The sequence below is a fragment of the Clavelina lepadiformis genome, chromosome 3 (assembly GCF_947623445.1).
Source record: "Clavelina lepadiformis chromosome 3, kaClaLepa1.1, whole genome shotgun sequence".
Lineage (NCBI taxonomy): Eukaryota > Metazoa > Chordata > Ascidiacea > Aplousobranchia > Clavelinidae > Clavelina > Clavelina lepadiformis.
In genome coordinates, this window is record NC_135242.1 from 5,096,455 (window position 1) to 5,123,922 (window position 27,468).

Genomic DNA, 27,468 nt, shown 5'->3' on the forward strand with positions numbered 1-27,468 from the left:
AAAGAGTGCGGTAGCCATTATTTTTCATATGGTTTGTTTTTCGCCGTTGACTTTGGAAAGCTGAAAATATGGTTTCTTATGTAGGCCTAGGCTGAAATAAGGATGTTGTTAGTATGATGTTGTTATGCGTTGGAACTTGCAAATTTTTGGTTGTCTGTGTTATAATTTTATTGCACTATGTGCTGTAAACTATGTCAGCATTTGAAAGTTTTTTTGTTACATTTGAAATTAAGAGTGCAAAAAATATAGGTGAAATGGTTAATCAGCTTGTTGAGCTTGTTCTTTTCAAAGATCGTTTTCCAAAGCAAAGCACTACAAAAGCATCCAATGTTGTGGTGGTAAGTTAATAAATGTCTCTTTTGCTGAAACTGTAACCCAAGTACGATAATTAAAACTTTCTGTTATTTGGTATTCAAGACTTCTTTGAAAAACAAAAAGTCAAGGTATTTGTATAAGACATTTGCTATCGCAATACTTTACCTGGTGGTGCATTCTTTTTTAAACAATTTGTGTAATGTGACAGTGATAATAATCCACTAAACTATTAAAAGTGTGAAATTCAATTAATTATTCAAGTCATGTAAATTGTAAGAGCGATCAATTTTGCTATGAACATTAATTACTGCAAAGTTTGCAGTGCTTCCATTTCCAGGTTTTCGAGGGTAAATACATTGAGAGATGTGACTGCAAAAAAGTAGCCTAACTGTTTTCTTAGGTGTCCTAGGAAGAATGTTGGAGGTGGTGCCATGAAATTTGTCTGAAAGGTTGCTGTCTAAAGACCACATTTACATGTCAGCATCACTGACAGAAAAGTTGATTGTATTTTTTTTCGCCATCACTTTCAATAAACACCATCCACAGAGACCTAAGATAAACAGTTTATAAACGAGGATATAGAATATCATAAAATATTTCCCATGTATCAAAGGAAAAACTGCTTAAATACCATTCACGCTGGTAAATAGGATGCACAGTAGGCAAAACAAGAGCACAATAATGTATTAAACAGAAAAATGAGATTGCATAATTGACAATTAGTTGTTTCATAGGAAGACCGCAAACAAACTCGGTAGGCCTACATTTCAACACAACGCAGTGCGACAAAACCCAAAGCACGAAACAATCCAGAAACTTGTAAACATTTTCCCAATGCATCGCTTCCACTTAATTGTACTGCGTTTATCAGCCACTGACGGGGTGAGCGTTTATATTGCCGGGTTTTGGAGCATAAATAAAATGTTCCATAGTTGATGCTAAACCTTCAAGAATTTTATTCCAAATCATTTTCAAAATAGATACCCACGCACGCACGTACACATGAAATTCATCAAAGTCGATTTACAATAAATAAAAAAGAAAAGCTGGTGCAAGTTATAATAAACAAACAAAGATTTAAGGCTTCAGTACACGCACAATATGATGTCAAAAACTTTCATAGGCTACTTTCCACTTGGGCCTACCGTCCGTACCTGCACATGTCCTACAGTCAAGGGGCAAAAATAAAGACACTATCAGCAAATCAATGTGTGCTGTAATATCCTTAGGCTACTTTGTTAATATAAATTAAACTTTGAGTACTTAAATGAATATAATCAATCCTTTTGTGCACTTTTTTTCTAATAAGAGTAGCACAGTACTACTACTGACTATTCGAACGATGGGGGGCTGCAGTCGGTTATGTCACGGTCTGCAGCCTTGGTGTTACGTCACCAACAGCCGCCTGTCAATCGTTGAGCAGCAGCCAATAGCAGGGTGCTATTGGAAAACAGCATGCTGCAGCACCCGCTCTTTCGGTTAGGACCCCGCCTCGATAGGCGACTGCTGTGCCTGTAAGTAAACGGTTGGAGCTTTGCTTGTAAAGGCCGACAGCCTTTAGTTTCACATGCAAAATTTGTTTATTCAGGCTTAACTACCTAAACTAGCTTATGCACCAGTTTAACCGTTAAACTAGGTTTTTCACAATATACGTTACAGTAATTAAGTCAGCACCATAAATTTTCAGATTTTGGAATGTACCGTGTTTTCTTCAATTCTGGTGCCAATCTCGAGCGAGGCAGTTTTGCTGTGAAAGAGCCTAGTCATGTTATTTTTGAAAAACAATCGTATTTGCTATGTATCCCAGTTGTGAAAGTTGACGGTTGTAAACCTGAAAGTATAACCACGAACGTACCAACGAAAGCTGCCAAACCCAGCTATGTTCAACTGAACCGCTGTACTGGGCCAAAAATGACGCAGTTTTTATTGAGGATCCCAAAGGGTCACATGCCCACTTTGAATAACTTAGTCTCTGTTCTACTCTTGATTTTGTTTAACAAATAGTTTAAGTGAGAAAAGTAACCTATTAATTAAAGAATTTTTAAATTGAGCAATATTTGAGCATATTGATCTGCTTACCAAAGTGGAAAACGTGGCACCTGCACACTCAAGATTTATTATCCTGTATGCTGAACTTTTTCATCTGCATGCCGATTTATAATAGGCCAAGTAAACAAAGAAAAACTAATTGTTTAAACGTCAATTTATATTAAATAAACAAAGAATTAAGGCTTCGACTGTGCATGCCATCATGCCAAAATTTGCGTCTTTGCTCAGTGCTCACACAAATTCTCATCCAAAACTACCATACTTTCCAGTCGGGGCTGCCCGATTACTGCTATAGGCTATACTCTAAAAAGTATCTCAAACATAAAATTTACAAAGGTCAGCGATATACAACATTGAAACCTCATAAAACTTATAAGTTGGTGTGATATGGCCATGTCTTTTTTGTGTTATTAGGCTAGTGATTAGTAGGTGTGCAACATGCTCAATAATTTTGGTCAATTTCCGTTGCTTAGAGTGTTCTTGGCAACTGTTTGCTGTTTATAAATTAAGGAGTAGTTTCATTATTGGGTACACCGTACACATAACAAGGAATTGACCTCTGACTGGGCCGCATCGGGCCACAAGCTGGACATAGCTGCTATAGGCCGACAGCATTAAAATAGAATATAACTTACAAAGCTATAGAACTATAGAATATAACTTACAAGGCTAATTATTGCAAAATATCTAAGGGGGAAAGTTTGCAAACTCTACCAGAGAAATAGATATTTTCAATCAATTTCAGCCAGTACGATGGATTTATGGCTCAAAACTGGCAAAAGTTTGTTTCCAATGTTGCAATATGCTTTGGTTACTGATAGCACATGTTTTAGGGCCAGGAAGTAGCATTTTTGTAAGAAGAATGCAAAAGAAATGTATTGCATATTTCAACTCAAAGATAAGTTATGTAATACTTGTCATAAGTTGTATCATATCTGTACGATCGTGTGTGTCAGACTGTGCATGACCATATATATTTTTCATGCAATGAAATCATTTGTCAAAAACTTATTTTCACCAGCCAATTTCCCACTCAAAGTCTTGTTTGCGGATTCACTATATTTTGATTTTTATTGCGATAAAAAAGAAAATCAAGTATGAAAACACTTTTGTGCTATGTCAAGACATTGTCTCTTTTGATTTGTGCATTCAGAATTTTGTATTTCTTGTTGAATTGAAGTGCCACATAAATGCAACTTTCAAAACTTCAAAAATTCATCTCAGATAAACTGTATAAATTCGTGAGAAAACTTGATCCTTTTTTATACGTGTTTGGGAGTTTGTTTTTTGACTTTTTACAGTTTGGATTGTTTATTTTCACTGCCTGTTTTTGAATTTTTGAAGAAAGACCTGTACATAACAAAGCGGATATTTAAGTTAAGTCTAATTGATTCATTTGGTTTGTAGTTTGTACTGAACTGAGCACTGAAATCCAGTTTTTGTGGTTCGTGTGTGTTTGATTAATCTAATTTATGATTTTTCTGGAAAGCTTTAGTATGCTATGTATAGTTTTTCTGCCCTGGTAATTGTTAGTTTATTTGGCATAGTCATAAAGTTCATAAATGAAAAGACTGTTTCATGGCATATACATTGGGCTGGGAAAATTTATCCTGCTAACAGCCAATTAGTTGCTAAAGTTAAGAGTTACTAAGATGCTACTAAGATTTCATTTGTAACCCATTAGCAGAAGACCTATATATTATACATGTAAGAATAAACTTGGTGCAAAATGTTTTGTTATTCATTCGTTGAAATGCTATGGTTATAATTAAAATAACTTTTTATAGGCTAATGAATATTTTACTAGCATAAAAAACTTTTAGAATCTAGCATGGTGTGCTTTGCTAATACAACAAGTTTCATCCTGATTGTTAAAAATAAAATGTAGTTTTGTCTGCAATTAACAATGTGACGTAACGATTGGTGACTATGGCAGCTAACGTTTGACTGTTAAAGAAAGTCAGACAAATTTTCAGCTCTGATACAGATATACATTAATTGTCTACTTACTGCAGATGCATTTTTTTTAGTTGTTACACCTTTAATTTTGTATTTGATTTTATTACGTGTAGGTTAAGACTGAAATGCTTTAAATTGCTTTATGGTGGTGTCTTATGTCACACAATGCCTGTACCAACCATGGAAAACAGTGACTTGCCGGGTCAAGTGACGCCTGGAATTAATGAAAATAGCATTGCAGCAATCGCTAGTTCAAATTACCAAGCTCGAGATGGTGGTGCTCTACCTGAAGTAAGTTTAATAATATAATCGAAGACGCAGTGAATAAAAAGTTTATATTGCTAGCTGTTTTATGCAATATGAGTTTTTTGATGGGCTTAGCATTGCAATTGCCAAGTCATGCAGAACGTTTGTCAGCGTTCATTTTCCAAATGAGATAATTATCCTTATTAACTCAACCCTACTCAAGTTATACAGATAAATTTTTATAATATAATGCCCTGATGTAATGGCGTGAAAAAATGCATAATAAATGCATTGTCTTTTTGTCTATGTGTTGTTGTATCATAGCTCAGTAACCTGAAAATTTCTTGTTTACACTACAATCTCTGAAGGCGTTAAACAAGGATTCTCTGTTTTCGTTGTCACCTATCTATTTGTGGTCTTTTTCATGTATACAAATATGATATCTTAGAATAGGTATGGTGCACTTATAATGGCCATGTTGTAACAAGGTCTGAGTGCCTTTATTTGTTCTAGCTGGAGTTCGTAGCTTATCATTAATATCATTTGCTGGTAAGCTTTTAACAACAATGTTTCTTTGTAAATTTATTTCCCCTCACAGACTGGCGGTTGCTTTGACCCAGCGGTTACCTTGGTTTCCGCCGCTTTCCTAAGTAAGTTGCATTGAGGCAGGCGTCAGTCAGTACCACTCCTGCCCAAGGCCTGGAGGTTCTTGCGCTTGGCTTGAGAGAGAAAACATGCTCTGCAGCTCTTATGTAGCTGTTCCGTATGTTTTAGTTTTAGTTGCGCAATTTCAGCAACTGGTTAAGTGGAGCAATAAATGCATTGAGAAGCAGCCCGATTTACTTGAGCATGGACATGGCGTTGGCTTTGGTATTTCAAATAAATTGTATCGCGTAATGCAGTGCTAGGCATCATGCTACGATCACCAATCAGACAGCACAACTGTTTGATTTTGTCTGTTTAGTATCCAGAATGGTTGTAGACGGTACGATCTACTCGACCGCAGGAACCTTGACTGACGTATTGGCAATGAACTGCGTCATGATATTTTCGTCTGTGTTAATACTACTGGATAGTTTATGGAAGAAATGTTTTTATCATCTGGAGTTGTTGCGATCATCGGTTCGTTGCGCGTTGTGTTGCCCGCAAAAATCAGAACGCAACGTATCTTTCAGATTTTATCTCCAAAGCGTTGATCTTCCAGTTAAAATATTAAGGTAACTTGAAAGTCACAATGTATTAATTTCAACCTAACCAAAATCTTAATCGAAGACATTAAAGAGTCGATTTATTGTTTTACTACTATCTGTTTTTCTCATCTATGATAGCTGCCAATTTCCAATAACGCAATTTTCTGTTGCAATGCACTTAAAAATCGAGACATCCGGAACAGAGTAATTTGGAATCATTTTACGAAATTATGAAGTTTCCTAATTTTTGACATTCGTGTTTAGGCCTTGTTATTTTGAGTTTATGGCGCATTTCTGATGCAATTAACCATAAATAATTAGCTTTTTGTACGTGCAGCATGGCATGGCACCGTTTGTTATTCTTAGTGAAGCACTTCCTCTTTTCTTCCTGTCCGACCCGAATAGCAGATTCGTGCAGATTCGAGTAGTTTGGGTGTTGGCTTCGCTTCAAAACGAGTGAAATTTAATACTGACGTGTGACAATTACCGAACCGAACTATTACCGCGTATATCTCTCACTGCCATATTCACTCGGTATAACGTATCGATGCGTACAATTACCAAATTGTTTTGGTATGTTTTCTCGATACCATCTTGCCAGGAGTTAGAACTTGATACAAAAGTAGAGACTCGGTAATATTTTTGCTCCTGGCGAAAGGTTTTCCCCTTTCTACGCCTTCCTGTCGCCCGGGTGTTTTTCGCATGATTATTTTAGTACAAGTTATGTCTCAGACACTGACCTTTCGGTGTTTGGTATCGATCGTTTATTAATATCTGTGACGTGCGTATCCAAAATTATGTTTACAGTAGTATGTTTATGTGTTAAACTACTGTGTTTGATAATGTTGGTTTGAAACGTCGCGGTAGACAATAGGATAAAAGATTTTGCAAAACTTAAATCAGAATATTGTCGCCTGCCTAAAAGTAAGTTATTTATCAAGCAAGCGAAAACATGATTCGTGCAAAATAATAAAATCCATTTTTTCACCACTAAAACGAATTAAATACAAACTGACATTATCACAACGCGCAACGTTACACCAGCTCTTACCTTTCCCACAAACAACTTATAACGAAGTCTTTATTGAGCTGCACCAACCAGTACGCAATTTGAGCTGCACCAACCAGTACGCAATTTGAGCTGCCCGTTGGGAACAAGGGCGGCGTTATGCTTGCCTGGTTAAGGTAATCTCATGCCGGGGACTGCGTTAAAACAACATTATGAGCGGTTGTTGTTTAAGACAATTGCAAATTGAATGTGGCCAGCCACACAGAGCGTACTAAAACACTTGTCTTAAAATGGAAAGCTATGAAATGCTGAAGCCAAGGAGGTTTAATTTTTCGATTGGTTTAAAAACGTTTCCACATGTGCGGTTTGAATTTAATTACCAGGCGGTTGAAATCTGTGCCAGCTTAATTGCCAAACATGGTGTCTACCACCCATTGTTATAGACTCTTGTAGACAGTACCTTACCATTCCAAACGCAACTGTAGCGCAACTGTAGTCTGCAATAAGAACTCGGATTAAAAATTTTTGGGAAGCTCTGGAATTTTATTAAATACTACACGACTAATACTTAGTCTATTGCGAATATTAATCCAAACTTTCAAAAGTATGTGAAAACGTATCAACAGGTGTCAAATTTAGGTGTTTAGTTTCAAGTTATCGTTTCTGTAGGAGGATTATTCTGGTGTATGGCTGGGTTCCCGTTATAGGCTAGAATTGCTGAACTACAATGGTTAGGGAGTGTGTTCGAAAGTAGCACTTTCTAATTGATCGAACGGCGCCGGTATACAGTAAGCTGCACTCTGATTTTCCATGTTTTATTTGCATGATCGCCATCATCAAAATTACCGTGCTTACGTCTTTAAACCTTTTATGTGGCCTGTTCTTTGGTGCATTTGGATATTTTCAAAAATTTGCAAAGAACCTTGGTTGGGTCTCAACGGCTGTGAACAATACTTTCGAATTCGGTTTGTGTCAAATTAGTGTTCGTCTATTGAATGTGAAATTGATTGACATTTTGACTTTGACCGACGAGAAGACTGTTTTGTATCAATGTCGATGTGAAATCGAATATTTAAAATTTCTCAGCGGTTGTCGGGATTAACAAACGCAGACAACTGTCGCATATTGCCCTAAATGAGCAAGTATATTTCGTCCGACTTTTATGCTTATGCTGGCGCTATGCTCTCATTTTAGCGAAGCCACAACGTATTACAAACGACAAGCCGGCAACGATTATGTTTTAGGTTTAATTGAAAACTTGAGATTCCTTTGCCGATTATTGCTGGTGAAAACCTCTCAATATAAACACCCTATTCAACTCTTATCCATGTTTATTCAAATTCGCCTCTGGCTAAATTGGCACTTTAGCTTTGAATGTTACCACTCAGATGTTGCCATTACCATTTTGCTACAATAACAAGCATATTGATGGAAAACACTTGGAATCTGTTGTAACCACCATGCGTACTTGTATTGATTTTTTGATTTGCTTTTTTAATAGGCCGTATAGCTATGATATTACTCGCCAATTGTGTTATGTTAATATGGCAATGCAGGGTCCGTTAGTCATAACCGATAAGCTTCGCTTTGCATTCAATGTGGTTACACAATACTATTTTCTCTTTTATCGCAGCATGTCACCGCGAGTTTAGTGAAAAACATGGATATCATTTAGTCATTGAAATACGAACCTTTCACATAAGCGAGGTGTTGCATTACAGTTTGATAAATTCACTACGACAGCATTTGCGCAAAACGTCCCCATCGGTTGTACCAGTTTGTACCTCCAGGACCACATTCACCAAACGCTGCTTGTATTGTTGTGTCATGCAAGTCCATACATACGATGTGCGTAAGCGTTTGCGTATTTCGTATCACAGCGCTATATTCGGAATGCGGCCTCCATACCCATATTCTACAAAGGCCGAACTGTTTCCTGTTAACGTATAACAGTTTTCTACCGGGTTCATAGTACGGTATTGGTCACCACAGCTGAGTAGTTTTATATTCCGAAGCGCTCGTCAATTAGCGCACATCACACGCGTGTGTGATACTCGCTGAAGTATAACGTTCGAGGATGCAATTTCTAGGAACGGCCTTGTAAATTTATTCATCTACTTTTACATATCCTGTTTGTTTTGTGTTCATTTCTCGCGTTTTGTGGCGCCGCATTCCCAGATATTTAGTCGAGCAGATCCTCCCCACAACATACCGTCTGGAGTTGTTTTGCTTTTATTGACCAACTTATGTTCAGTAGCGGCAATGTCGAGGCCACAATCACAGTCAGTTAGAGCCATCCACACCGAGCTTAGCTTAGAATGTAAAATCAAATTATATTTACCTTGCCGTTTTTAGCGGCCAGTGCATTAACAGCGGAATACACACTAGAAAGGAATCAGGTTGTATTGTACACGTCATTAATCTCGAGTGGTTCAGGATCTCGAAAATTGCATGTTGTACATCAGTATTAGCTTACTGTGTCCTAGTTATATTTAAACTGTTCTGCACTAGGCAGCATAAGCTCATTGTTTTTTTTCACAAAATACGTATTCAAATATTTTTTTTGGGTGGGTTTCTATGTTTTCCTCTGATTCAACTCATTTTTTATGGATGTAATGTATATTATTACCGTATGAAAGAGTGTGCTCGCGCTTTGCAAATGTGGTTATTGATATTTGGCATACATACTGAAATGTCAGTGCAGTCATGAGAACTGCGCTTATCAGTTGTCATTATAGCGCGATGTATTTTCCTCACAACATTTGCGCTAGAATCAGGATAGCCTAGTTTGGTGTGACGCAGGAAATGTGTATTGTTTTATGAATTAACATAAGGCTGGATGTTTAAGCCGATGATCTATCTATCACAGCAAACGTAATTCGGTTGACACTGCGCGGTATTGGTGACACTTGGAATAATTTGAATGGCTGGAGGTAAGCTGGTGGAATTTAGTTATTCGCGCCGTAAGTTTGTTGTATTTTGAGACGTTAAATTGCGTTTTGTGGAAGTCTTCTGAAGTTGTTTTAGAAAAGAAAAAACTCCAATCGTCCATCTGCTTCAGATAATTTAGCCGAAGCTCAGCTCAAGTGCACTCATTTAAGGATAAGTTGCAAAGTATAAAGATTGTGACGTCATAAAACCTCAGACTTACATAATATCGGCATGGATAAGAGAACTTGAAGCGCTGTTATGTACCTGCTGCAATCGAGGAATTTTACCCTGCGAGAATGTTGGCTCTAGAGGAGAGGTCGGTACGTGTCACTGTCTGTTGCTAACCAATTTGAAGTTTTTTCATTCGCATACAACTAATTTGGTCCAAACCGGTAGGCCTTTGAGAAACGCTTTGAAAAATCCATGATGGTGATGTGGTCTATTATATAATGGTGTTATACTGCTATTTATGACTGCGTATTTTCAGTTCAGAGAGTGTCCAAAATGCAATGCTAGAAATATAGCAATAACGAAGTCAAGATAATCTCAGATGGTCCACGAAAAAGCACCGAAGGGCGTCGTAATATTGTGCGGTTTTCTGCCCTCGGGCATTTGGTCTCTTGAATAAGCGTCGTCTTTGTTTTTTGTGATGTTGAATCAATCGGTTTCTAGGTTGAATTTCGTGTTGCTGTGAAAGTCTTGGCAACTTGCTTTCCCCAGCGAGTTGACGTGGCCTTCGCGCACTGGTGAGAAAGTGTCAGATGCCTGAGGTTCTCACAAAGGCCCTTTCTTCCAAGACAGTTTGGTCTTGTTTGTCTTAGCCAAATGTACCCGTCTCTCAATTTTGATCGAGTACGTGCCTTTACGGCGACGGCAGCGGCAAATTGCAGACTCGACATAGTCATTTCGACTGTGCCCTACTTCCTGAAATGTCTACTTGGCAATAACTCCGACACAATTCTGCACCTTCAACTGAAATGCGACAGGTTAGAAGGCTGGTTTTAGGCAGAATTGTTCTCGTATGTGACGCGCGTATTTCGACGTTTGTTTCGTGTTCCAGAGTCAGCTATGCAGTTGAGAATTATAGGCAAAGTATTATAGTGAGAAAGATACCACACAAGTAGCGAATTGTTTTTATTGAATACTGCCATTATAAAGCAATGCTTGGTTGGGAATGGAATTCAAGTTAGTGCTGTTTTTTCTACATACGCAGACCGCAGTTTCAACCCAAACATGGTGGAATTGATTGAAATTTGATAGTATGACGAGATCCAGACGTGTTCTTTGGATAGACGGCGACGGCGACACATTATTTACATATTTGGGCTTTCATAAAAAACGGCATTGTGAATATTATGCTTAATGGCTTACCAGGGTGCTGGAAATGCATTTTCTGTTACATAAATTTGTAGTTGTAAATTAAACTTCTCTATAGGTCTGAGCTATTTTCTGTGTTTGAGCGGTTTCAAGTCCCTTGATGCAGTTTTGGAACACTAAAAGTTCATATTTTTTATTGCCTCAGGTTGGTTTATTTAAGCATCGCATAGGAAACATGCTGGCACTCTGATAGATCGTGGATATCTTTCTTGAAGTAGTACCGAAATCTTTTGCACAGTTTTTTCTTCGGAGTAAAATTTGGCTGGTTCTGTCTTTGCTGTTGTAGCTTTTGATGATCCCAAATCGGGGAGAATTTATTGCGAAAAATCATTACCGAGCATTCAAAGCCATCCACCATGGTGTTTCTGCCACCTGAAACGGCAGCTCACCAACCCTCTCAACCGCCCGACCTGTACTATAGAAATAATGCAAAGTTTGTTGGCACTCACAACCGCATGTCTGAGCAAAGACTTGAACATCCCTACAATTTTCAGCCCACCCAGGTAAACTAAAATATGCACAAAAAGACGATTTTTGTCACTTTTATAGGATCCAACGTGACTGATGTTTATATGACTTGAAACCTAGATAGTGTCTGTGTAATTAGAGGGAAAATTCTTCAAAGAGACCACTTTGTTAACTGTAAAGTAACTCGGTATTACTTTATTACTTGCAGAACATGATATTAATGCAAGTAAACCCTGGGGAGACTTTTACAATACAGACTGAGGATGGAAATGTAAAGAATATAACAGGTTATTTTAATAATAAGTATTACATGGTGTTTTTTGTATATGTTGTTGTGATAAAGGTCATCACTAAATTACTGTATTCCTTGAATGCTTATGTATACTTATACTTATACTCTTTTCAACACTAAACTTTATTATTGTGATGGTCATGGCAGAGAAAATGCTTCTACAAATAATAAAACAAGATCAAGTGTGTGATAATGACGAATGTGTTTAATCAATAATGAATTGTGTGGCTTGTGATAGTTAAGATAAATAGAAAATATTTAAATAAAATTGAAATTTATTCATGGTGACTCTTACCAATTTGTAATATAATGACGAACAACATTAGTGTTCTCCTGTTACCATTTAAATCATGATGCGCATGTTACAATGGTTTGTGATCTGCTGCTGGTCTAGTTTGCAACCACATACTCTAATAATGGTATTAAATTATAGACCATAATTATTTTCATCTGAAGTGATTTCTGTATTAAGTATTGTTCTAGGCCAAGTTTGCCGTCTTTGACTGTAATTCATGACTAAAACCAAAAAGAACTTTTACTTTGAGGGAAACCATTTTGACCTCACTTTCATTTGTTTTTTTTTTGTGATTTTCATAACGTTCCAAATCACTTGGAGAAACTGTCCTGGATAATTTTTTTGTTGTGTAATGGAAAATTACTAAATTTCATTTTGTTGTCATCACATTCAAAAACACTTATCTTAGGTTTAAAAAGCATTTTTCAAACACTGTCTGGATGAAACTGAAACTATGTTTTTCAATAGCCTGCGCAAGTGTAATTCACATACTAAAATAGACACTAAGATTAATACTAATGTTGCTGTACTGATTTCTTAGCAGAAATTACTGGTGTTTTTAATTAATAGCTATACTACCAGTTAAGGCATGATTGGCTAACATTTGTTCAAATAACATAGACCTATTACGAACACTTTTAAATATGTCTTGCATGGCATGATATGTTTGTTCAGTTGTTTTAATGTTGTGTTTAAAAAAACAGCCTTGTCTTGTATAAAGTCTGTAACTTTCTTGTCAGAATTAAGTGTGGAATTAAGCTGTGGTTTTCCTTAAAAGCAACTGAAGTAAATGTATTATTCATGAAGTAGATACCTATAGATCTTGGCACTCCTTTACAAGCTAATTAGAAATTGTAGCCAGCTAAATAGTACTGCCATAATTCATCTGACACATATCTACCTACAAATTATTTTAAATTTTGAATATATGTTGCACAAAATCAAACACTGTGATTGATTCTTCAAAAATATTCATAGAAATGTTAATCTCTGTTTACTTGTGGTTTAAAATGGAAATGATGTGCAAAGATAGGAAGAAGGGAATCTGACCAACTATTTTCTGTTTTAAAAATCTATTGTTTCCGACATAGCACATCTACAGCATTTATGACGATCAGCTATCTTACAAGTGTAACCTAGCTTTCTAGTAGAAATCAAATTTTCCACACATCAATTAGAGCATTGGGCACTGGAGATGTTTAATATTTCTTAATGCTTATACTAATTCTATTTTTGTTGCTTCCATCATTAGCCGCTTCAATACTACGCATCAAAGTTGTGAGTGTAACATTTTGGTCTTACATTTTCAGGTCCTGCCCAGGTGCCAATGGTTTCACCAACGGGTGCAATCCCACCGATTTATGTCCCACCTGGGTATGTTTCTCATGTAATTGAGGAAAACGGTGTTCGTAGAGTTATTGTAATTCCAAGCAGTGCCCTTGGTTTGGATGGACCAACAGGGTTCATTAACCCCCATTCCATGCATGTCAACATGCAGCCTGTTCATCCTGGTGTTTTTGCTCCAACAGTAAGTATTTTTATTTGCATAAAAGTTACCATGGCTCTTACATTTTTATTGCACACTTCACAGCTTGTCTCTTAATGAAATACTTCAAGGCAATATCCCAACATTTGTTATATTGCAGATAATCCAAAACTGCCGACCCGAATTTTTCCAGTTACCTCCCCGCTCACCAGTGTATGTTACTGAAGATGTTCATCTACCAGGTATATAAATGGGAACCGGTAGCAGTTCTTTATAAATCAAACACTCTGACCAATAGTTGATTTATTTTACCTTCTACCTGCATGACAACTTGGCTTAAATTTGCTGGTTTGTGTAATAAAAATGGTCTACAGCCCTTTGAAAGTCAGGCTATGTTTAAGGGTAATAAAGATGAAAAATATCATATCAGAAATATAGAGTTGGTCATAAGTTAGAAAAACTGTCGTCTCAAATTATGTGTCCGGTGCATTCTATTAATTATGCTTGTTGCAGACAAGACTGCAAAGGCCAGAGTTTTCCAAGAGATGCAAACAAACATTACAACCATATAAACCCAAATTCGTTTTACCATCTTGCTACCTGGTTTAGACAAGATATTAGCAAACAACTACAACAATGATATGCAGCTGTCATATTTACCTACTTTTTAAACTATATTTGCAGGTAGATGGTCAGGAGTTGTGTATCAGAATGTACACAATTACAAAAGGCCCCTTCAGTTCACTGATCAATGCTGTAGTTATATCAATTGTATCCGTGCTCACACATTGTCTTTCAAACCAGCAAAATCAGCAAATTACAACAGTGTTCTATTGCATCCCTCTTCACCATATCATTGCCATTGCATGTGTTACCATGGCCAGGTACAAGGATGTAGTAATAGCTATTGGTCGAGGAAAGTTGTCAGTGATGATGCAGCTATCCACAGATGCATCCATGATAATACATGCCAGGCTAAGGAGGCAGAAAAAACAGCAGTCATATACCCCAAGTCAGAACATGTTAAGGCTTGTGCTGGTAAGAAAACCATTGAATTGCTATAAGTGTGTCAGTTAAGTTAATCCGGGGAGACGGTTCTGTTTATGATTTTATTAAATTGTACATGCTTCGTTTGTCAATTATGTTAAATTTTCCGGTATCTGATACTAGCCCAATAGTGCTGTCGCTCCTTTCCAAAAATGCTTTAAATTATTATTTATGCAAAATATGGAGAAATGTTTATTGGTACATTAAAGCGCTACAAAAAGTCTTTCATTTTGTTTAGACACATTAAATGCAATTTATTTTCAACTCTTCATTTACAAAATGCTATACATGTTAGTAACGTCAAAATTTAGCATCTAATATAAGGACTTTTATACCATCATTGTTCAATAGGGTGTGTTATTTTAGTCTTATGGTACAAAAACCATGTTTCAAAAGAACACCTGCGGTCATTTCCTGTCTTTTTATGTCACCCAAAAAGAGCATATACAATATGCAATGCATGTTCTATTTTAATGTTGTTGTTGGTGCTGATACAATCCATAAACTATAAGTTTCATTTATGTAGCACCCCACTTTCTTGGCTCAGTATATACCAGTAACCACATGGGTTCAAAATCTGTTTTAAGAAAGCAAAATCCTTCTTTATTTTAGGTGCTTGCCATCCAGCCTTTTGCTGTATCACAAACTATGTTATTGTGACCTTTCCAACATACAGAAATATACTATTAGTTTTGGACTAAAGCATCAAAAATTTCATTAAACATTAATTATATCTAACAACTGATATACCTGCGTTTTACCAACTGATTAAAACAAAGCCTGTTTGATTGTGTGCTGTTCCAAACGTAGGCCATCATTTTTATTTTATTTTTTTGTTGATTAAGGAGATATACAACAACAAACACTTGGTGAAGGTAACAATGATCACATATTTGCAGTTTTAAGTATGTTTTATTAAAACGAAAACCAAGTTACCATGTTGTACATTGACAAAATGTTCGGGAACACATCAGAAAATGCAGTCAACCTATTTTGGGTCGTGACCAAAAGATGACAGCCCAGCGGTTACAACTCCTGTTTAATAATGAATAGTTACATAAAACTTGATGTTTAACTATTAGTGATGTAATGATAGCGAACTATGGTATATCTATTTGCCATCACAATGATAGTAATGGATATTTTGTTATGGTGATTCGATATCTGAAATGCTGTTTGGTCATGCTCTTTAAACATTGACCTGGTTGTTTGCCATGTGCAGTTGCTAACCTAACTTGCTACTCCTATGTTTATTCTGCAAACGTTATTATATTGAACTTGCAATACCTTCCTTTTGACTCAGTTGTTACGTTGATTGTGAGGACTGAGACAATAAGCTGTTGTTGAGTCCAGGGACTGTGTGTAGTTTGAGTATTTCAGAGTGCTTAGTGTAGATTTTGGATTAGGAACATTAGCAGACAATGAAAGAACATCATATGCTTTAGGGGGCAGTTTGTTTCATGGGCTATTCTTGCTTAGTTATCATTAGGCTGTCACTCATGATGCTTGTGAATTCCCTTTGAGTTCCTGCTTATTTGTTAAGGCAGCATGATTATCATGATTGATTAATTTAGATTTAGAACCGGCAGTGATTATTTATTCAAATTGACCGATTCATAAAGTTCTATAGAATCCCCATGAGTCTACAGGTCTCACAACCTGATTTGTAAATTGTGCCTTAGGTTAAGTCACTTTTGTAAGCATGAAGACATATAAAGGTCTGAAATGACCATGTGAGTTGTTTTATAACTAGTAATGCTTGTTAAAAAAAATTTGCGTTGATAAATCCAGCAGTTGCCAGATTTACCAGGAATTTATAATTTTGTTATTTTCTCAAAGTCTCAATGAAAGGCTTGTTTGCCTTGTCTTTTCCGAACCCTATAAACTAACTTAACAAGCCCCTGGGGTTGATCAAACGCAGTTAAACCTACAGTTGATGATGTTAGCTCTTGGATGTTTCTAAGCTTCTGATTGATGTCTTTGCTTTTAGATATTTCTGAGCCATCACACTCTCATGATCAACTTCCTGAAATGCATCCAAATGGTTCCTATTCAACCAGTGCTCACTCTAATGACCAACATTCCAAGGACTCCAATGAGGAAGCGTCAACAAACACCTTGTTGGCAACTGTAGCTTCTTCAGGATCGTGTTCTGTAACTGCTTCCCCATCGTCCTCCTGCACGTCATCACCTGGAGGAAATTACGAACCTGGTTTGCTCATAAGTGCCAACGAACATCAAGCTCAGAAATGTTCAGCATGTGTAATGCCAGACGTGGTCCCTCAAACTAACTTCGCGAACAGTCATCTCATGGCTGTGCCAAACTTTCCCACTGCCTTTTCCACACATCAGTTTCCAGAAACTTTTGCGCCTGTTCCTGGTTCAACCGTTGCACAAGACGATGAACAATTAAAACATGATCATTTTCATTCAGAAGCAAACAATGCCACTGCCACATCAAGTAAGTATGAGATGTTTAGATTTTAGTTATTGAATACCTAGCAGAAACTAGTACTATGCTTTTGTGTTCAAAAAGTGTGGCACTTGGTAGTTTTGAATTTATTATCATCAAAACTATGAAGATGTTTAATGAATCCACTTTTGAAATACCACAAATTAGCAATGGCTACAACTTGCAGCAAAAACAGATTAAGTCCGAACTAGGGCACTGGGTTTGAGAGTTTTAATTCAAAACCTTGAAAAACATTGTACAGAAGACAATGAATTTGATCTACAGGCAAAAGTAAATACTTCTAAGAGTCAAATACTTTGCAGTTTTGTTCTCGATTATTTTGACCTAAAGTGGTGAAGAATGATGTGACGATTATTTAAAGCTATAATCAGCAATGGAATTAAAATATATTTTAACCACTATTAATTAACATGTGATATGTGAAAGCAAATTCATCTCTGCCCACCCTATAAAATAGTCACTTTAAAATATAAGATCAAGACCGTGAATAGGCTGTTGGCAGAACAGTATTTTCAGGAAGTGTAAATTTGATAAACCTTGTAATTAACAACTTTCACTGAAACCACATTAACCTTGTTTTTCTTTGCAGCGCAAATCTACCAGACCATGACTGAGCTGTTGGCAGCGACAAGGAAACCAGAGGTGATTTTGGCAAATGAAATTGATGATACTTGTCTTTGGTTATTCTTTTCATAAAATTGATTGCGTTGGGTTGCAAAACTTATTCACTTTGACTGTAGAAAGATTTTGTTCAAAATTAGCTCTATGCCATTTAAGATATTACATTTTGATCTTAATAGCCTTGACAACAATACAACCTTTCAATCTAGGTTCTTGACATTAAGCCAAAGTCGGCCAGAGTTGTGTGGAGTCAGTTACCCATTCACCAAGTAACCTCTGAAGTTAAACAAAAGTTAAACGAAGCTGCGATTTTATTTGATCTTCGTCTCTGCAACCACAGAAAAGATACTGGAAAATTCCAATCTGTTTACAAGTAAGATATTGCTTGTATTGTATTCGAAACGGTCATTTTTATCTTCGCATAGAGTTAAAAATGCATCCTATTCTGTGAACATTTGTACATGCGTGTTGGTGAATAATCTTATGTGTACACATGACGTCATAATCTCTCGATACTAAACTTTGACATGGGTGTACTTCGCATAAGCGAACTAGACACGCAATATTTTTAAATATACACGGCTGATGTATATATTTTTAACTTGCTGGGAAAATTATGGATTTTGGTAAGAGCCCAAACCATTTCACTGTTAAAAAAACAATTTTTTTCTGCTTGCAGGGGACTTGAACATAAGCATGTTTTACACGATTTACGTCCAGCGTCAGATTACAGCGTCAAGTAAGTTATATTGTTGACCGTTATATGCTATGCTAGTGTACGATATGTAGGACCACAGCTGTTTGTGCAGTCAGTTACCTTTTGAATGCTCTCGTTATTCGACATCTCAAACAATAGCAGGTTGTCAGAAATCATCATCTGCCAAGGAAGTAACGCTGACATACTTAGAATGCCTTCTGTTCGCTACTTTAAGTTAAGAGCAAGCTAACCGTGCAATCTGTAGATATGATGCGCTATTATTATTATTTATATTGTAACTTGCTGGTGATTTTGTTCCAATTCTAGATCATTAAACTAAAGTAAAGTTTTATTTGTCAGCGCACGTGAAATAAGGTAATAAAATGTGATAGGTTTTGTTTGTAATACTTCCACAGACTTTATGCCATTTACAACAAGCAAGAAGGCGAAAGCTCTGAAGTAACGTCGTTCAGGACACCAAGCTGTCCGCCTGAAGCACCTCAAGCTCCAAAATCAACAAATCGTACAAAAAATTCCATTCTGCTAAAATGGACGGTAGGAAGGCTTAATCTATTTTACACCAATTTAAATATTCTACCAATATTTTATTGTGATTGATTTAAATTGACTCAAGCACCACACGCACGTACAAATTTGACATGCACGCACCACTTTGTGGTCGTGCATACTTCAGTATTACTGGTCGGATATATTTTTAGCTCCTATTCAATAAACTATGGCAGGAATTGGAAATTAACGCTGTATGCTGTGTGTATATATTTACACAAGGAAACCTTATGTGACATATTTGGTTGCGAGGAGCATAGATTTTGCTTGCGGTTCAATCCTGTGTGTATTTAAAGTCTATGAGTCAGTGCTATCAATATTTGGATTTTTAGTTTAAGCAGATGAACTCTTATTTCGTGTCTTGCTTCCAAACTTGGTTCACTGAAAAACTTTATTTATACCTGACCTATTAGGGTTTCAGGTGTGTGATTGGCTGGGTGCGTTCAACAACTAGAGGAAAACTAATTGCCACATCATCAAATTTTTCACTTGTTTGTTTTTAGTTTGTTAAGTGTGTTGACTTTATGAACGCGGTCAGAACACAGGAAACACATATTGGCTTAACAGGGTTTCCTACGTGGCAATCTAAAACGTCACAGACCTTTAAAAACTTTTCAACTCAACCATTATTGGAAACTACCAATTAGCAAAACGATTGCTTTTTAAAGTTTGCTTGCTATTACATGCTGAAGGCTTTCATGGCATTACCAGTAGACTCTAGGTCTGTCGCTGATCTCCAACAATGCTCTGACAAATTTGATTTCTTGCCTCTAATCTATTGTGCATATGCGTTTCATTTTGCTGGAATTATCATTTTGCCTACTGAGCTTGTTCATTGTATTAAGTTGCCATGATATTCGATTTTAACCGGTACGTTACTTTTGCACGCGTTATAAAGCATTAGCTCGGAAATGTTACAATTTAGAGTCATTTCGGTCAACCGCTGTGCCCGTTATTAAATTTCATCCACATTTTCATTTAACATTTCAGGCTCCATTGGATAATGGAGAGAAAATAAGCAAGTACCATTTGGAATGGGACGAAGGAAACCTCGGAAGCCCATTTCAACCATTATTTAGTAACTCTCAAAGGCAGTTTAAAGCAGTGAAGCTAATGCCATCTCACAGCTATACATTTAGGCTTGCCGCAGAAAACAAGATGGGCAAAAGGTTATAATGGACATAAATTGAATGCATGTTGATTGATATAGAAAAGAAATTGGAATTCAAATATAGAAACTTTTGTTTGTATTTACTCGGATGACTTTATTTTTTAGCCCATGGAGCCCCTCCGTAAGTTTTCCAACGTCCGGGACTGTCCCCGGTGCGCCGGACGCCCCGAGATTAACCAAGGCTATGGTGAAAAGTCTGACATTAGCTTGGGCGAAACCTGCCGGCGAGGTTACCGGCTACACTCTGGAAATGAATGACGAATCCACCGGTTACGGCTTCCGTCCCGAATATGACGGAGTCGAGCTGAAATACGTTGTCAAAAACTTGGTCCGGAGCACGCATTATAAGTTCAGGGTAAGTTCAACGTACAATAACACGCTCGCGAATTTTGTGCGAAGTTTTTTCCCTGCGTGTCCACTCGGTTCATGTCACTTAAGGTTTGCTTTGCAAGTTCTTTAAATCCTTGGAACGGTATTAATGTACGCGCCAATTGCTTCCTTGCTCAGTAATTAGTCAAATTTTAAAATCCGCTGATTACGCTTTTTACGAAAATATGCCAAAACATGTACAAATGACATTATTTAAGTAGTTTCGTGCAAGAAAGCTGTAGCAGTGACGCAATACGGAAGTGTCACTTGCGCTCGCTCGTGTCACCCCTCGCCATTCTTCAATCGTTTTTGCATATAACCTCTTTTAATTGGTACAATACCCATAACTCGGCAAGAAAGCGGAGACGAACACGCTTAATGTGCGTGACCACAATCCGTATCAATACTGCCATTGGCGTGGAAATTTTTAAAGCGATAACATTCTACGTGTTGATGGTAGCGCAAAAGAGATTTACCGTACTCCGCTCACATTCCATTGTTTGCGGCATTTGCTCGCCAGTTACGTTCCGCATAAATATATTCCCAATTGTATTGTGCCATTTGTTGCATGCTGAAATAGTTGTTATAACAGTTAATTACCATTGCAACTTATCATCTTTCTCTAGTTATCCGCCTACAACAAGGAAGGCAAAAGCAAGTGGAGCGAAGTTGCATCTTACGTCACATGCCCCGACAAGCCCCAATCGCCAGGCAAGCCCCATGTCAAGGGGGGTATTCATGCCCGCTTCTTCCGACTAATTTGGGGTGAGCAAATACTAAATGAAATATAAATGATTTAAATCGAAATTAATGCGATAGTTGCGTGGTAATAGTAAAACTAACATTATTAGCACTAATCTTACACCAATCTTTTTTGCAAAAACATCACTTTGGAGCCTCAGTGTAACGTCCTAAGTGTCAATGACAAAATGCTGCAACTTAAGAAGCATGTTTTTCTTCCAGACGCGCCCAAGGATAATGGCGGTTCCCAAATCAGTGAATACGTCATGGAAATGTCGAAGGACAAAGGCCGACCGATGGAGGTGATCTACAACGGGCCGGACCAGGAATGCTCGGTGGAAGAACTCGAACCAGGTAGAAAACGCTTAAGATTCAAAGGAGATGCACCGAAGCCGAATGTAAGCACTCAATATGTGATTGCATTCGCAGGTCATTCCTATCGGTTACGTGTATTTTGCCGTACATCTGGCGGCACCAGCATGCCTTCGGACGTTGCCATGGTTACAACGCCTCCTGTTATACCGGGCCAGTGTGACACCCCCATGCTCGCATTCCGACCCAAGTCCACCTGTATAACTATTAAATGGGGTGAGTTTACAACGCTTTACTCGTGTAGTTTGACTGATAGGTTGATCTCGTCAGGGAAATTCACAAACAGTTGTAGAAGTGACCGCATACCACTCAATCAATATAAACCATCTGTCCTCATATCCGGGGTTATAACGACGATATTAAACAATAGGAATTTATTACGTTTTTGATAAAGACGCGTTGTCACAGACCCTCCAAGCTACGCAGGAGGTACGACGATAACTTGCTACGAAGCGAGTTGTATCCCCACCGCCTATGTAGACACGGTCGAGCATTCCATCGCCTACAAAGGACCTGAGCTGAGTTGCGTGGTCGGGAGTCTGCGACCAGGAACAGAGTATTCGTTCGCCGTTCGTGCCGAGAACAAAGTCGGCGTAAGTTGCTTTTGTTTTCCAAGAAACAATAAACGCGCACGGGTGCCCGTACTCGACGTATTACGGCCTTACGTCACTTTACAGATATGTTTTCTGTCTGTGTAGATCGGTCCGTGGTCCAATACTTTAGCCGTTGTCACCAGCCCTGGTTCTCCGGACAAGCCAGCTATTCCGGACGCAACCGTGCTGAGTCCCACATCCGTCCACCTGCAGTGGAACGTAAGTTTGTGCTGTCAGTTTCTGCTAATATACATTTGAGATCTTTTATTTCCCGTACTTAACCTACCCTTGGCCGCGTTATTAAAAAGGCGTGTGCTTAGAATTTATTGTTTCTGCGATATAGAGATATACAGGAAAACACTTGACGGGAGTTCAAGTAATTCCAGTCAAGTGTTATGTTGGTTTTGAGAAATTCTTGATATATCCCAACTGACGAACGAAAGGCTGTTTTGTGTACAGGCTAACTTCAACATGACGTAACCGCGTCGTAATTTTAAGCGCCAGCGCTCGAAAACGACCTTACGCGTTTTCGTTTTATTTTTATACGTCGTTTCTAATAATTTTCGACTCTGTCAACAATTCAAGTTACGAAACAACTGCGATAACATCATTCTTACAAACACCGCTTCGCCATAATGGAAACGTTGACACGCGAGCACAATGGGTTAATAGCTAACCAGTAACAAAGTGTACAGGTGTTTGAATCCCAGCGAGGAAGATAACATTTTGCTAACCACCTGTCTACATAACTACCCGTCAATATGATGAGCCCGTGAAACATATATAGGCGCATAAACTTAGAGGGTTGATTACACACCTGTTCGTTACAAGGCCGTGTCGCCGTATGAATGTAATTAGCCGACGCCCACTGTTTTTATTTGAATTTGGACTCAATTACTGGCAGTAAAGTATTTTCGTTTTTTATGTCGCTGGCGCCAGCGTTAAATTGGACTTCGTGCGAACTCGTATAAATTCCAGCGCCTAAGCATAAACAAACGTAAGCAAATTTTTAACATTTCAAACGTTTGTTGACATGTGATAGCAGCTTTGTTTGTGCAGGCGCCAGAAAGCAACGGGGCCGACATCACTAATTATAAGCTGATGTGGGGCGGAGCGCAAAGTTCGATGCTGGCCTGCTTGACAGGGCCAGTGCTGGTCCACCCTCTTCAAACGTTGTCCCCGAACACCGTCTACTATTACAGCCTGCAGGTCAGTTAAGGGACGATCGTTAATGAGTCTGGAAGCAATTCGTGTGATGACTTTCTATGCAGTTGTCGTTATTTTTATTATTGTATTAAATTATAATTGCGCCAAACAGGCGGTCAATAGCATTGGACACAGTCCCATCTCCGAGGTCGGTAGCGTCTGCACTCCCCCGTCCGCGCCTGACCGCGTCACAGGACTCCGCCATGCCGCCGTCACTGACGAGGGCGACAGTGACGTCGACTTGACGCGTTTTATGACAACTGCGACGTCGACGGCGATAGAGTGGAACGCACCGTGCGATAACGGATCCGAGATCACTTCATACAAGATCCATATCATGGAGTGCTCCTCCAGGAAGCTAGGGTCGGACAGTGAGGACAATCTCATTGAATCGGAAGGCTCCGGCACTTACTACCGCGCCACTAACCTCAGTCCTGATACCGATTACAGGTTAATCGACTTACACCATGAACTTATTAACATTTCTACCGGTTATTTGTTAACATTTGCTTACTAGCGAGTAAGTAATTGCGTCAGTTTCAAAGCAATAACACTTCTATCCTCAGCATTAAGGTGTGCGCGGTGAACAATATCGGATGCGGAGGATTTGGCTCCTCTCTTCGTCTTCATACCAAACCTCTTCCGCCAGACGCGCCGAAGCTTACTTGCGTCCAGACGGCCACAAACAGCCTCAAACTGAAATGGGGAAACGGGCAAAGTTCGGTGAACAGCACACAGTATCTTCTACAGATGCACGATAAAAACGGGAGGTGAGATTGTCGTAATGATAGAGTTGGTGGTGAAAGATTAGCCGGTAATGCTGTTTAGTGCTTGAACTGACGTGGTGACGGTACTTAACACATTAACATTTACTGGTAACAGGTTTTTGGGTGGTTTTACCGAAATGTTTTAACGGTCGGAAGACGTATTAATGACGTCTAAACAGTATTTATAACTACTTCACTGGCAGGTTTATTACCATTTACCGCGGCTCAAACTTCGTTCATCGTGTCCAAAAACTCAACGAAAACACAGCATACCGCTTTCGTATTAACGCGAGCAACGCTGTGGGTGCAGGCCATTTCTCCCCTACATTTTCATTCGCTACTCCTCCGCAGATACCGCCCACGGCAGAAGGTGACATCACGTTTTCAGATCTTTTAACTCACGGCAAAGTCATCAATTTTGATCAACTGCTTTAATGTGTTGAAACGTATTGTCATTTGGGAAATACGTGTAATAACCCCACCCATTCATTAGCGTGAGCGTAGTTATTTTATACCAATTTCTGATAGTTAGTTAACTAGCGATATTAAATTGGTTAGTCAATACCAAGTTGTGATGTGCAGTGATTATTGTTTTCAGCCCCTGTAGTCAGTCTGGTTAAAGCCACCTACTGCGAAGTGTCTTGGCCGAGAATCGAACCCATAAGAGGAGATTCAATTCAGTACCGAGTTTGCCTGGAGCCAACCAACCCAGCCGTCCAACCCGTAGTAAGTACTAATGTAGATGGAAAGTTTGAAATAGTAAAGTCACCATAGTTAAGAGTGAATACTACTGGTTAATAATGCTAGTATCGCTCAATATTAATTGTATTTTCGGTGAAAAGTCAAACGACAAACGTTTGCTTTTCAGGACCGTACCTGTGAGGGAGCTTGTTACACGATAGAACCTCTTCAGCCCAGCACTGAATATCGGTTTAGAGTCGCTGCAGTCCGTATTACGTCATCGTTACGTGATCATCACCATGACGACAGCTCGTCGTCAGAGGCCGGCGACGACTACAACGCATTGCAAGGTCCTTTCAGTAATTCTGTGTCGTTCGTAACCCCAGACGGTGAACCCGGTGAGGAAGGAACCGTCGCCGAACCTCGGTTTATACCGAGATCGGAACCGGTGCGTCTAAGCGAACCGGAACCGGTGAAGACAGAGAAAAACACACCGGTTCTCGTGAAGCCGGTAGCGCAAACGACTAGCAGCCCTGATGCAGAGCAGGAGAGTCTTTCGGACGACAAGAAAGCGGCCATTTGGCTTGCGCTCTACCTTTTAAGTGCAATAATAATCGCATTCGCTTTGCAGTTTTTCTATGTCAAGTGATTTTATGGCTGTTTAACTCTCTTAAATGTTATTTATTTGGCTTGTTTTTTTTTGTCTAAAGGTGCATTATTTATATCAGTTGGACGATTTCAAGTAATCTGCCATTTCCATCGGCTCTGTTACCAATTTTTGCATTGAAACAAATGCTTAACGTATTCCCATGCAGAGTTACACGGTTTTCGTTTGACGAAACGACCACGTTTGTGGTGATCGCTTTGCGCATGCTGAAATTGTATGGCCAAATTTTTTAAAGGTGTTTTTATTTCCGAAATGTTTCGGAACCAGACGGTCAAGTTTTAGAAAAAAAAATAAAAATAAAAAGGGCGCCACTAATTTTAACTTGCCGATCCCGCCCTTAACAAACTCTTCATTGTGCTATATTAGGTTTGTTGTCTTGTTTATTTTCGTCTTTTGCTATACATGTATTTGTCTTGCCACTGATCTTTACCCATGTTAGTATTACGTAGTTGCTTATATGGACCAATGTACCTTACATTTCGTCTAAATGTTGTTTGTTAGCTTTTGTGGTGATAAAGCTTGCAAAATGCTTCGATTAGCACCTTGTCGGGTCATAGTTATGAGCGGGGAACGGTGTCTTTACACTGTCTTTTTACAAAGGTATTTTCCAATTTGATGCGACTGTTTTTTTCTCTTACGGTGCTGTTACACTTGCAGAAAACGACATAGTCATAATAGCACGAACGTTTTTATTTTTCGCCTCGTTTAGATCAAGTCATCGCGTACAGGCCATAGGTAAATTTTACTACTTCAAACCCTGTCTGTAAAAACTTTGCTCCTTGCTTGATACTCGCCGTCAGCCTGTTGCTGTACATAGATGACTACCGCTACCCATGCTTCAAAGCGCCGTGTTCGTATTTACGCGCTGACCAGTGTGTCAACCTTTATGAAAATATCGTTTAGTCAATCGCCAGCACACATTCAGGTGGTGCAGAGCAGTGCCGTGTGAAAGCCGAAAGTTTTTGTATTGAAACTCACGCATAACCTGGAATTCCTAACGAGATTTGTGCGCTTTTGCATTAACAAACGGATTACATTCATAACGTACGTACCACTAAGAAGTGTTTATCTAAATTTAATTTTTACGATTAGTTACAAGAGTGGGATGTGGGACTTGGTCTTTATTTTGCGCAAACATTTTGGAAATGGGCTTCGGTAAAGAGAACGTGCTCTGCTTTTTCCTTGTTGAACATTCGCCTTTTGCGGTCATTCGCCTGCCATGGACATCAGTGTACTTATAACTGTGCAGAGTGCAATAGTGACAAGTTTTGCTGCCAAGTTGCAGGTGTCAACGATATTAACCTTTATATGAACCTGTATTTTATATTACAGTTATATGGAGATTTTGATGACATGTTATCGCTTGTTCTACGGATTAAAGGTAGTTTTATCGGTCGTTTAAGATATATATATACAGTTGTAGACGTTTATTTATTACACTTACACGGTTTATGTGATGCGAAGGCAGTGTATTTTCACTGTATGCTGGAGCTATATCTTATATCGAGTTCACAATTGTTTATAATGTGTGCTTGAGTTTTTTACCTGGGTCGCGTCGAACACTATAATGCTTGCATTTGTACCGAGCCTAATCACAGTCGAGTATTTCTGTCGCCAATGTTCCTTTTGATCTCAACCCTGCCCGCTCTTACAAACGCAATGTTATCGGCGGCATGACAATGCCACATTGTGTTTCACGGCCTCTTACTGTCTGTAAAGTATTGTGTTAGAAAAGCGTGTAGAAGTACAATTATATTATATCTGTACAATGTGCGATAAATTGCTGTCCGACATATTGCATAAATACAAAAAAGCTTCACGAACGTCATTGTCTGCCTTTAAAATGTCATCTAATTTTCTGGAGTCCGGACACAGTAGA

At 38.5% G+C, this 27,468-nt stretch overlaps 1 protein-coding gene across 3 annotated transcripts; it reads left to right on the forward strand.

Annotated features, from left to right (window-relative positions):
- The first annotated feature begins 1,690 nt into the window (after positions 1 to 1,690).
- Positions 1,691 to 27,412, forward strand: LOC143448205 (fibronectin type-III domain-containing protein 3a-like). 3 transcript variants are annotated; one of them, XM_076947820.1, is made up of 23 exons: positions 1,691 to 1,829; positions 2,003 to 4,614; positions 11,753 to 11,831; positions 13,442 to 13,659; positions 13,778 to 13,859; positions 16,655 to 17,125; positions 17,727 to 17,779; positions 17,968 to 18,131; positions 18,438 to 18,497; positions 18,872 to 19,010; positions 20,013 to 20,191; positions 20,299 to 20,548; positions 21,189 to 21,327; positions 21,526 to 21,657; positions 21,733 to 21,891; positions 22,084 to 22,268; positions 22,374 to 22,487; positions 23,328 to 23,477; positions 23,587 to 23,924; positions 24,041 to 24,244; positions 24,445 to 24,611; positions 24,840 to 24,967; positions 25,110 to 27,412. In XM_076947820.1, exons 2-23 carry the CDS (start codon positions 4,489 to 4,491, stop codon positions 25,569 to 25,571), a joined length of 3,999 nt encoding a protein of 1,332 aa, XP_076803935.1. In that variant the 5' UTR covers positions 1,691 to 1,829; positions 2,003 to 4,488; the 3' UTR covers positions 25,572 to 27,412. The 3 variants fall into 3 exon arrangements, with proteins under 3 accessions (XP_076803935.1, XP_076803934.1, XP_076803933.1); XM_076947818.1 differs by lacking the exon at positions 1,691 to 1,829 and adding an exon at positions 11,222 to 11,579 and having other exon boundaries at positions 4,483 to 4,614; XM_076947819.1 differs by lacking the exon at positions 1,691 to 1,829 and having other exon boundaries at positions 1,890 to 4,614.
- Positions 27,413 to 27,468: the final 56 nt, after the last annotated feature.